The sequence below is a fragment of the Adiantum capillus-veneris genome, chromosome 7 (assembly GCF_014529385.1).
Source record: "Adiantum capillus-veneris isolate H3 chromosome 7, ASM1452938v2, whole genome shotgun sequence".
NCBI classification, from domain to species: Eukaryota; Viridiplantae; Streptophyta; class Polypodiopsida; order Polypodiales; family Pteridaceae; genus Adiantum; species Adiantum capillus-veneris.
Window position 1 is genome coordinate 163,648,829 of NC_140937.1, and position 13,012 is coordinate 163,661,840.

General features: G+C 42.0%; 1 protein-coding gene across 3 annotated transcripts in view; it reads right to left on the bottom strand.

Annotated features, from left to right (window-relative positions):
• Positions 1–5,928: 5,928 nt before the first annotated feature.
• The window catches only part of LOC147454975 (PH, RCC1 and FYVE domains-containing protein 1-like), a 100,007-nt gene continuing 92,923 nt past the window's right edge, over positions 5,929–13,012 (bottom strand). For all 3 annotated transcript variants that reach the window (XM_086516826.1, XM_086516825.1, XM_086516824.1), the window contains one exon: positions 5,929–6,666. In XM_086516826.1, the coding sequence (XP_086372952.1) occupies positions 6,537–6,666 (130 nt within the window). In that variant the 3' untranslated portion in view covers positions 5,929–6,536. The remainder of the gene's footprint in view (positions 6,667–13,012) is intronic.

Here is a 13,012-nt window from a genome sequence, read left to right on the forward strand (position 1 = left end):
TCAAGACAACAGATATGTTAGACTTGGCTACGACTGGCAGGCTTCAAGGAATCTATCAGTTGTTATCCATGTCAAACTTAACAAGTTTTAGACTAGCTATTATCATGCATATTTAAAGTCTCCATCATGTTATAGCTACACATACAATTAGCTTCTTATTATATCATATCCATTATTTTTTTTTAAAATATTGACTAATCATTATTATTGTAAGTAAACAGCATGCAAGCAAAGCTTAGTTAAGTAATATCATCCTTAAAATGTATCCGATGTCAAGCCCTTCAAAGCCAGAAGCACCTAGGATTATCTTTTGACGAAGCCCTATCCTGAGACTTAGTAAAAACCAGAAGAATGTAATGCAATTCACTAGTCCCGCCAAATTGTAATAGGCAGGTTTATCCAACAGCATAAACAAATAATCATCAGTAGCAGTTTTAAATCTCCAAATTTTCCCAGCATAGTTTCATCAAACCTGGACCAGAGCAGAGCCTGGCATTCCAGAAGGTTCCATTAATTTAGAGAAAAAACCTGAATTTATTTTATGTTTAGCTTCATCCAAGATGTAAGTAAAGAACCATACTATGCCAGATAACCAAGCATCAGGTAAAGTTTAGAAGCTTTGTAAGTCACAACATAATTCTCTCAAGACCATACCAAACTATGGTAACCAAAAGAACCCAATCATTATCCATTTGCAAAGCTTAGTTTTCCTAGACCAGATCAGTATAATGGAAAACCAGATCCGACTAATGTCCAATCACACCCAAGTTTAAGTCGAAGATATAAAGTTTGTGTAAAACCAGTTAGACTAGGCCAGATCTCCATTTGAATGTAACTAAAACTATGAGAATATGGCAGCATTCAAGTAACCAGAAAATCCATGCATAACCAGTATCACCACCGGCATTCAGCCTTTATACTCACCATCTGATTTAAAAGAACCAAAAAAGTATTTGATGTCATATTCTAGCTCAGTAGTAGTAGAGGATTAGGTGAGTATGCAGTCAGTTCCAGGCAAGAGCCAAACAACATCCTATGCTGATGTGAGAAAACTTTAACAGAATATGGCAGCATAGCCAGTATCCCATATTCCAGTAACCTAACGATTTGATGTCTTTTTTATGTCAAGCAATGAAAAAATAGAGTGAGTGTATGTAATCAATAACAGGCAAAAAGAAAAACCCTAATGATGTGTAATGATTAATGCCGAAGGTTCCATTAAGTCAGAGCAGGCAGTAAAAGACCAAAATTTAATTTAAGTTTAGTATCATCACAAGATGTAAGTGAGGAACCAGTTTTATGCCAGATGACCAAGCAACATGTGAAGTTTTGTTTCCTTTTCCATAAGTCACAACATTCTTCTCCCAATCAAGATACCAAACTAAGGTAGCAAAAGCACAAAAAACCCCATCATTATCCTTTTGCAAAGATCAGTTATATCAGCCCAGCTCTGTATATACTAGAAACACAAGTAGGTACAAACAATAGTGTAACTCAGAGTTTCTCAGCGGGTGCACACCAATGAAGCGAAACCCAGCAATCAGACAAACCAGCCGATGCAACCCAACAACTACAAATGAAAGAATTGATATGTACTACAACTTAAAAAGCCATCAGATTCAAAATGGTCCCAACCTGTGAGGCACCGGGCGTCCAACACCATGTATTCAAGAGATGAACCAACAGAACAAGCACCATTCCTTCCTCTCACTCTCTCTCAAAGAGAAAAATCAACTAAGTCTAAATGAGGTAGCAAAAGATCCCTCACCTCTTTATACATGGTTTTGAAGCACCAAGGAGAATCATATACTGCACTCATTAATGTGATAGCTGCCTGGTTCAGAGCCAGAGTGAATGTAAGATTCCGCAATAGAGGCAATCCCCAAAGAGATCCCGGGCCGCGATGTAGTATGAGAGCCGCGACAGCTTGATGAAAACCAAGTAGAATTAATGAACTTGAAAGCCGCCCAAGTTCTTAAGAGGCCAAAGAATAGGTTTTAGCTAAAAATAGGTAAGAGATAGATTAGGGGGTAGTACCCATAGGGTAACCCTAAAAAAAGATGCTGGGAAGGTTTGTAAATAGCTCTAATTTCAACCAATGTGATCCACATAAAAAAGCTAGCAATCCTACAGCATAGGGTAATCTCTTATAAAGCAGCAACTCAATTTATCCACACTGGATGATACAGTGATAATCGACAACTCCCTCCAGATGAGGTGCTAGAGAAACCACAGCCCTAAGGCAATAATTTTAATATGTAAAGCATTAGGTAAACATCCCCTAAAGCCACAACTCAAATATAGTTTGAGTGCAACAGGTTGGAAGTCATATATTGTGGCAAGAAATAGTGATTCAGAACATTATCCGAGCCCCATAGATGCTATCCAGGTCAGATGCTGTGACCAAGTGTGTGTGTGTGTGTGTGTGTGAGAGAGAGAGAGAGAGAGAGAGAGAGAGAGAGAGAGAGAGAGAGAGAGAGAGAGAGAGAGAGAGAGAGAGAGAGAGAGAGAGAGAGAGCTCTTAGGCCATCCCTTCATTCATGAACGTGGCCAGATATAGAATTTCTTGACATGTCCTTAGAAGTGCAGAGGACGTTGAGAGTAGTAGAGGGTTTTGACAACGCATTATAGGCCGTAGCTTTGACATCAATTCAAGAGGGACTTAGAAGTGCAGAGGACGTTGGGAGTAGTAGAGGGTTTCAACAACGTATTACATGCCGTAGCTTTGAACAATGGAGGTGGGGCAATTGGGTAGCACTAACGAGGAATTTTATAGAATTTCTTGGCCTTAATTAAAAGAGGACTTAGAAGTGCAGAGGACCCTGGGAGTAGTAGAGGGTTTCGACAACACATTACATGCCGTAGCTTTGAACAATGGAGGTGGGGAAACTGTGTAGCATTGAGAAGGCATTTTATAGAATTTATCGACGTCAATTCAAGGGGACTTAGAAGTGCAGAGGACATTGGGAGTAGTAGAGGTTTCGACAACGCATTACATGCTGTATCTTTGAGCAATGGAGGTGGGGCAACCGGTTAGCATTGATGAGGCATTTATTTTTCACAACAAGCATTCAAAATTTTAATACAGTCTTCCAACATTGATTGCTATTAGTTTGATCATACGTTACCGACAAATAAGATAATACAAACAGGTCCTTTGTTAGATGGAAAAAAATTCAGTTTTGGACTTCAAACAAAATAAACTTGCAAGCTCACCCAACACGAGAGAGAGAGAGAGAGAGAGTAGATGTTTGAGTAAATGTTTCCTACCTCACATTGGAGAAATTAATGGACTTCTCTAATAACTATGAGACCACACTTTCTTTTATAACATTATCCTCTGAGCGAGAAATTTCTGACAGAAGTGGCCCCCCGTTTCCTTCTGTCTTTTGTTTACATGCTAAATTCTGGTGTGGTTGTGCCCATATTGTAGACGGAAAATCCCATCACAATATTGTGATAGAGAAGTGGAAATGATGACTTGAGAAGTAGTGAATGGTTTCCTGATAGGCTTTAATATCTTTCAAGGCTTTATTTAGTTACCAAGTTCCCTTCTTTGATTGTGACAATACGAAGGCCATGGCTTAGTTGACCCTCTGCAGAAGGTTAACATTTGGGATATGTATGTTGTGCTTAAAGCCTACATGCAATTGGTATTTTGTCAATTTTGCTATTGTGTGGTCGCAGTCTTGAGTCTTGGTTTTGGGCAGCAACTATCTTGGATTGGACGCAACCGGGCAATTGGTGGAGACAAACACAATTGCTACGAGGTATGACCTCAAAAATGGTCAAAAGTAGTGCTAATTCATATAATTAGGAAGGGGAATACATTGAGCAAAAGTTAATTGGAGAGAGAGAGAGAGAGAGAGAGAGAGAGAGAGAGAGAGAGAGAGAGAGAGAAAGAGAGAGAGAGAGAGAGATGCCTTATAAGAGCTTTAGTTTTGATGAGCTTGATCTTGAGCTCTTGGCCTCACGTCTCATCTTTGAACATTGTTGGCATCCTTCTTCCTTGCGCATGCCCCCTTTGGAGATACCCAGCTCAAATTTTATGAGCTTACAATGCAGCCCTTTATGGAAGCCCGGTGTTAGCTCATGACATCTACGTTGCACGAAACATTTCCAAACAGGAAACATCCACCTGCAAAACCATGTGGAAACGGCGAAGACAAAAACCTCAAAACGGCGAGGGTACACTCAACAAATTAACAGAATGTGCACTATAAATCAGCCCAAAAAGTACATCTCAAATACAAAAATGGTTATATTGGATCCAAGTGATCAACTTCCACATCCATTTCCTCTTCAACAAGCCTTCAAGCAATTGAAGCTATAACAATCCGGCTTTGTTGATGCCTCCTCGTACTACATAAAGCTTACATTTGAGGTAACGCACTATCGGTGTAGTTGTAACTATGGCAAGTGGCCACTATCACTATGGGGTTGTGGGTGTCCTTTTGCCTTGCCCAGAACCCCATTTTCTTTGCCACCTACTGTTGCAAGCAATCAACACTTGCCACCTCTCTCTCTCTCTCACGCGCACACACATTATTGGCTACTAACTCAGCATGTTGCTTGGGGATGGAGGTATTGGAAGCAAGCATGAATAGACTTTTTAAATTTTCCTTTATTCTCTATGGCAAGATCCTCTCAATGTAATTATAGTGGTGATGTTTCAAAAAAGAGAACTGTATAATTCCTACTTTTAAGAGTAAAGCAAAACCTGTTTTCGTTGCTCATATGATCATGGCCTCTCTTATGATTTCATCTATTCAATTATGCTTTTTCCGGACTTTGGGTGGCCCCTTAGTTACCCCAGTGCGATCCTCCATTCATATGTAGGTTGCAACATCATGCATTGAGCAATAACCCACAGCTACCCAATTCAACACCGAGATTGATATTGTTATATTTGAAGAGGAAGAGAGTAGATGCATGAAAGCCAATATCTATGAGCAACTTTTGCATCAGACATACATGCAATATGAGCTTGCACAGCCTAGTAAGTACTACATTATAACATTGTTATAAGAAATAAATGAAGCAATGTCAAGGGGAGTTGGCCTAGTGGTAAAGGTGAGGGGCTCTAAGCACATCCACTATGGTTCAACCCTTGAGACATGCGGGTGTGGGTGAGTGGGCACAATCCCGTAAAAGTAGTCGAAGTGAAGCCTCGTCTGGCTATTAGATTTTTTTAAATAAAAAATGAAGCAATGAACCTTATAAGAAATAAATAGAGGCAATGGACCTCAGAAGAAGCTAACAAAGATAGCAAAGAAAAAGAAAAAACTGGAAATGAACACAAACTAAGAAAAACAGAGCCAAAATAAGAAAAGTAACATAACAAAATAGGCAAATTGATACATGGCACAATGATTACTGGTTTGAGTGTATGTAACTTAATGCACAATGATCTGATTATTATGCCAACCAAAAGTCTTTACTTTTTAACACACTAATTCTGAATCTTTCATTTACCAATTGCATCTGTAATCTTAAAACGTGGCAGTCACTCTTCTTCCTTGAGAAAAGGAAGCCAAAGCAATTGGCCGCCCATGATGTTGATCAACTTTTGGATTCAGCAACTTCTTTAAGATATGTTGTACCATCTATTTCTCCAAGAAGCTTGTACCTTTTCTCCATGTTTCGTGACAACCCAAAAAAGATCCAATTGAGCTTTAGTAGTGACGTCCGTGCCCACTTCCGACAATCAAGTCACTTTTTTCCCCTCTTGAGGAGGTTACCTTGGTCAATGTTATTCTAGGAAGCGCAGGCTCAGATTGAGAACATTTGCCAACCTTGTCACATTGTAGCCACTTACTGAGCACACTCCAGCAAGGACCTGCCTACATCACCTCCATGGGCAATCTTGATCGCATCTTTCTATAAAGCTACAAAAAACTCTTGCACTACAACTTACCACACTGAACGAGAGCTGCAAATCAACTCTTTTTGCGTATACAAAGAGGCAAATGCAGATTCAATCTCAAATAGCGGATTGATATATGATTCTCCTCCACAACGCCTTGTACCGAAAGTAATTACAACTTTTTGTGCTGGATTGTCAAGCCAACAAACGCAATTACTTAATGTGTATGCTACACGATGATGTGAATTCGTGTAAGGTTCGATATCCCTGTCAGCTCAAGGGTATTACCATCTATAGTACATACTGCTTACAGACCCGACTTTTAAATGTGAGCAGCTGAATAAAAACAATTTTACAACAGCAATTAGATCTGAGCAAGCTTTTCGGCCCTCTGTAGGGTCCACATAGGGGCACTCCAGCAGAATCTGAATTGATCCTGGTCCTTTTAATTCGTCTCTCCCCTTCTCCTCAGAGAAAGGGCACTTCCCTCAAAAAGCTACCATCCGGCGTCGTTCTTCACATTCGCAGTGTGTATGCTGGGAAACTTGCTGCTACCAGGTGATTACCGGACTTTGTAGGTCTTCCCTCAGCTTCCTGATCCCAATTCCCTAATCCACGCTTCTCAAAGGTGACAAAACTTCTGGCAGCCAATATAACCACAAATAGTTGTTCATTCCCTTCCTGTCCTGGCCTCAAAGATGGTTGATTTGTCCATACTTTTCACATTATATTTTTCAAACACTCTTGCTCGATTTTCTGTCCACCACAGCTCCGCCTGTTTTTCAGTAAATCGCCTTCTACTGCAAGACAAATAAATTAAAGGAGAGTCTCAGAGCGAGTAATAGGCTGCATGAGCCTACCAAAAGAAACAGTTTAACCAAGCTACTGCAACAAGTTTCCGGGAAACTGACAACCTGCCCTCATTAATAACAATTAGCAGCAAGAAACAAGCTCAAATCAGAGCTCTGCAAGGCTAAAATCAGAGCTCTAATCACAGATTTATACAAAGAAACGGGCAACAAGCCAAAGAACTCCCTTAGCAATCAGACTCATAAGTAGCTTGAGCACAAAAGTTTGCACCACTTGTAATATTTCTTGATTGATGTGCACAAATGCAAATCTCCTGAGCAAAAGAAGCTTCACCCAAGCTCTGTTATCAACGTAAACAGATAAACTCTACACACACTAATGGTAAGGAAACTTTTCATGTTTCAAAAGGTAACTGAATACCCCAAAGCTTAAATGTTGGCACTAGGTATTCCGAGAGTTGGCACATCTTGCACCACTTTTTACGAAAACATTTGCATTCCCTTCTCTGTTGTGACGGGTTTTAGGGTTAGGGTTTTTGCATCGAGGTGATGTTCTCTCTCTACTGCAGATTTTCTCTTTCCAGAACAATGCAAAATTTTCTCTAAAAACGAGTTCAAACATTCAAAAAAGTGCTTTTCTTCTCTCTTTTTAGGGGAAAATTCCCAATGTCGAGAAAATCGAGGGCGGGGGGGGGGGGGGGGGTGGGGTTTATGCCCAGCTTTTTGGGAGGGCCTACTATTTTGCGGGTCCTCGGGACTATAAAACCATCACTACCCCTTCACTTGCAGATACCCACATCACTTGTAGATTAAAGCCGCGTGATTGCACGAGCACCAACTTTCGGATTCCAGCCCTCCGAATCCTTGTACAAGAAGAAATACCCGCACGGGGGTGTTGACAGTGGCAGTTCAAGCCACCAACTGTGTAAAAGGGGCATCCCACTCCAACATCTCTCTCTCTCTCTCTCTCTCTCTCTCTCGGGATAGTTTCCCACGAGTTAAAAATCATCTTCTTCTTCTTGTGTGTTGTATACAGTTCAATTGTTTCAAAAGTGTTCCAAAGTTATGCAGATTGTAACTTGGACACTCCAAGTCAAGATTCTACCGCGACACAACAGAGATTCATTCCAAACAATTCACAATTCACAATTGATTCGACACGGCCCGGCGGAGTTCCATGCCTAGAGATATTGGCCCCAAAGACTAGCGCCCTTTTCGGTATTTCTTTTTGTATTAATCTGTGTTCAAAGTACAAGAGAGTGGGAGGGTTCTCACTCTCAGACTCTGCGTCCAGATGCTCTATAGAGTGGGAGCCCAACCACTTATTTAACGATTTACAAGGGATGCCAAAAGCAGAGCCCCAAAAGCTGCCATATTATTAAAAATAGGCTTAAAAATAAAGCAATGCCCAAAAAGCTGCTATTTTCCACTTGCGTAGGATTTCTTGCGCAAAAGCTGAGAATCCATACAGCTGCCGCTTTTTACGAAGATCCGTACGCTCAGCCACGCCAACAACCCGTTTTTCCCGCCGCAAATCACGGGTCCGTACACTGCCGCCACGTGGCAATGCTGCCAGCCGGGGAGGTTGTGTGTATATGCCACCAGAAGGGTAACAAACTTGGACACTCCAAGTCAAGATTCTACCGCAACACAGCAGAGATTCACTTCAAAACAGTTCACAATTCACAATTGATTCGACACGGCCCGGCGGAGTTCTGTGCCTAGAGATATTGGCCCCAAAGACTGGCGCCCCTTTCGGTATTTCTTTTTGTATCAATCTGTGTTCAAAGTACAAGAGAGTGGGAGGGTTCTCACTCTCAGACTCTGCGTCCAGATGCTCTGCAGAGTGGAAGCCCAACCACTTATTTAAAGGTTTACAAGGGATGCCAAAAGCAGAGCCCCAAAAGCTCCCATCTTTTTAAAAATAGGCTTAAAAATAAAAGCAATGCCCAAAAAGCTGCTATTTCCCACGTGCGTAGGATTTCTTGCGCAAAAGTTGAGAATCTGTACAGCTGCCGCTTTTTACGGAGATTCGTATGCTCAGCCACGTCAGCAGCCCATTTTTCCCGCCGCAAATCACGGGTCCGTACACCGCCGCCACGTGGCAATGCCGCCAACCGGGGAGGTTGTGTGTGTATACCACCGGAAGGGCCAACCACATCACCAGTTTGTGACATAACTCTCTTGAAAGCATTGTAATCGCCCTCGATTACGCCTGCAAAACAGACAGAGCCATAAATTGTCTTAGCAGACACTGACTGTTAGTACCAACGCACTAGGAAGACACATCTAGCACATGTACCACATCATAGGACATCACATGACAAATCACATTCAAAAATTCATTCGGATCTCAGACCATGATTAATCGGCAACGTATTTAGCAATCGCATCTAGATCCACTCGGGACCACATAGATGCCCGATTAACTAATCCTTATTGCAATCACGTCTATCGAGATCTTTCAGACCGAAATGCTGCAGTCATTTCATCTATCAGTTCCTGCACTTAAACAAGTGAAGTCCAAATCAGTATCATTTTCATTATCGGGAATTCCAGTTCATAAAGTCATTCAATAGAATACTGTCAGCCAGCAGTATCCCTGAAACCCAAAGGGACATCAATGACTTTAGTATCAAAAATCGGGGCAATCTGTAGATAAAGGAGTGGAGCGACTCCCCTCTTGTGCATACTCGCTGCACCAAATTCCGCCCAAGCTAAGTTCGGGGTTCTATTTGGAATAGACTATGCTAAACCAAATGCTTCAAGGTATTGATTCACAATCTGAGGAGTATCTGCCAAGTCCTCCTCCTCCATCCACTTCGCATCCAATGCAGAATAGTTCTTGAATTTAACCAAGAACCGCCTTATCATTTTACCTTTTACCTTTCTATCTTTATGTGCCAATATCTGTTCTGGAACGAGTATCTCCTCGTTTTCCTCCACTTCGGTTGCTCATCTGGCTTCCCATCATCAGGCACATCGCCTTTAAAAGGCTTCAAGAGACTCACATGAAAAGCATTGTGGATCCTCCAAGTATCGGGCAGCTTCAGTCTAAAGGAGACATCATTTATCTTTTCGGAAATCTCATGCTAAGCTTTGGAAAAAGCCGCTCCTTTCTCTTTTTCTTTCTCAGGCGTGCCTTCTCAAAACGTAAGAGCACCCAATCGTTCTTCTTTAATTTCAAATCGCGATGATATCGATCTGCTGTCTTTTTCTGTCTTTCCTGAGATTTCTCTAAAGCCTCCCAGACCTTGGCAAAAGCAGTGTCCAAGTCCCGTGTATACTGGTCGGCTTCAAAAATCTTATCTTTCGTGCTTAGGAAGGGTGGAACCTTCATAGCACCTTCAAAAATCTCAAATGGCGCCTTCCCCGTTAAAGAGTGAATCGTGTTATTGTAGGCAAATACTTTTCCCATTGAGTCTTCTGATGCGAGATGTACGACTCCAATAAATCCAGTACGACTGAATTTGCAATCTCCGATTGCCCATCTGTCTGCGGGTGGAAAGATGACCAAAACTGCAACCGCATGCCAATGTTCTCCCAAATCGCCTTCCAAAACAAACTCGTGAATCGGGGATCTCTGTTAGAGACAATTGTCTCAGGCTTGCCATGTAATCTGAAAATCTGTGAAATGAACAATCTCGCTAAATGATCCGGCTTGACTGTTTTCTTCACTAGAGTGAAGTGAGCTTGCTTGTTAAATCTGTCAATGACAGTCCAAATGCCATCATGCCCACTTTGTGTCTTCGGGAGATCAAAAATGAAATCCATTGCAATACTTTCCCAGGGGCGGGTGGGTATGGATAAAGGCTGTAACAATCCCTGTGCTTTATGCCTGTCAAACTTGACCTTCTGGCATACCAAGCAACTGCGTACAAATCGTCCACGTCCTTCTTGAGTCTCGGCCAAAAGAAGTATCTCTCCACACCTTTCAAGGTGGTAGCAATGCCGCGGTGACCCGTAAATGGTGGACAGTGGCATTCTTTTAAAACCTTTTCCCACAACGGCTGTGTAACGCACAACATCGTTTTCTTCATCAAGTAGCCATCCCAAATGGAATATCCCGCTACTACCTCCCCATTCTATATTCCACCGAATATATCTGCAAAATCTAAATCTGTGGCATACTGATCAACCATATCCTCAAAGCTTCTACGGTGTATCGCGGAAATAGCCAGAATCAACGGCTTCTCGAACAAAGCATCTGCCACCAAGTTCTTCTGTCCCTGCCCATGGACATGGAAGTGAAACTGTGACAAGATGTTCACCCACCGCATCTGCTTTTCCGATAGCTGCTTCTGTGACAAGAAGTAGAGTAGACTCTGGTAATCTGTGAAGACCGTAAAATCAGCTCTGAGTAGGTAATGTCGCCACCACTGAGCAAGAGCATGGATAACCGCCAAAAGCTCTTTCTCATAAATCTGTGCTGTCAATTCCGGCCTTGAAAACAATCGACTCTCATAGGCAATGACATGGCCTTCTTGCATTAAGACCGTACCCAGACTACGACCACAAGCATCACAATCTACCTTGAATGAATTCTGCAAATCCGGCAAAGTCAAAATTGGTCCCGTAGTCAATTTCTCTTTCAAGGTCTGAAAGGCAGTCACCTCTGTGGGTCCCCACGTGAAAGGGACTCCTTTCTATGTCAAGATATGCAAAGGGGAAGCAACCTCTGCAAACTTTCTAATGAACCGCCGGTAGTAAGAACATAAACCAAGAAGCTTCTAACTTCATGGACGTTCTTTAAATCGGACCAATCACGGACAGTCTCTATCTTGGCCGGGTCCATCTGCACTCCTGCTGCTGAGACGGTGTCCAAAAAGGTAGGAAAAATTCACTCTTCTTTGCATTGATCACCAACTTGTGATCCTGCGATGCCTGAAAGACCTGTAGTAGCAAATGTGCTCTATGTTCTGCCTCATCCTTGGAGAAGACTATAATGTCATCAAAGAAAGTGCCAACAAAAGATCTGTACTCTCTGAAAATCTTGTCCATCATTCGGTTAAAGGTCGTTGGAGCATTGGTAAGTCCAAAAGGCATCACCAAAAACTTGAATAAACCGAAGGTCGTCCGAAAAGGTGTCTTATAGACATCTCCCGGTGCGATTCGGATCTAATGATATCCGCTCTTCAAATCGATCCTGCTGAAACAAGAGGATCCCTGTAGTCGGTCAAGAATATCATCAATCCTAGGAATTGGAAATCTATTCTTGATGGTGATTTTGTTGAGAGCTCTATAGTCAATGCACACTTCAAGATCCATCTTTCTTCAAAACCAACAAGACCGGAGAGCAGTAAGGTGAAGTACTCCGCTGGATAAGACCCTTTTCCAAGAGGTCTTTCACTTGGTTCATAATCTCTTCATTCTGGGCTCGGCTCACACGGTAAGGTGGCTGGTTCAATGGTGTACTTCCAGGTATAAGATCAATGGTATGATCTTCACGACGAGCTGGTGGCAACTCGCCTGGTAGGCCCTCAGAAAAGCAATCGACATGAGTGTGGAGAAAATCTTGGCGTTCTTTTTTCTTCTTTCTACTTTCATTTTTTGAAGTCTTCGGTTTTCTGCGTCATGATCTCATCTGTGGCGTAAGTCAAACTGCCTAAGTGTATGGCAAAGCCTTGTTTTACATGACTCATCAGTCCTTGAAAAGAATCTGACTTTTGTTCTAAGCAGTGATCTCAGATCTCCGTAGGAAGTCCGCAGCTAAACCGCTCACTCTGTTCTTTAACCGAGATCTTCTTAAATGAAGAAGCGGGTAGAAAAGAGCTCCAAAATCTCTCGAAATATACGTCCAAGGAATCTTTCTTGGTCATCTGGAGATGGTTCCAAGTAGTTCGTATGTCGCGTTTGTACCCTCAAGTCAACCAAGAAGAAATAAAAAGCCTTTTAAATTTCAGCCATTTAACTGGCGATTTCTTGTTCAATAGAAGAGTGGACCACCATGTTTGAGCATTTCCCTTGAAGTAAGAGGTAGCCCTCCGAATCTTGGAGTGCTCTGAGTAATGCCCTCCAGAGAAAGGTATATCAAACTGTTGTATGAAGGCCAAAGCCCTCGAAGCATCTAGGAATCCAGAAAAAGTGTCAAATTTAATTGATTGTCCACCTTCTTTAAATTCTCGAACTTTCTTGCTTTTATCCTCTAGAAAGTCATACTGGTTGCTTTATAGAAATTCTTCTTCTTTGCATAAAATCTGTGATCGTCGGAGTCCGAACTATCCGAAGATGAGTCCTCTGTAGAACTGTCAGAAACTGGGCAAAACTTAGGCTTCTTTGCCGTTTTCTTGCCCTTTTCGAAGCTTTGCTTTTTGCTTCGCTTTTTCCCTTTCCTGTC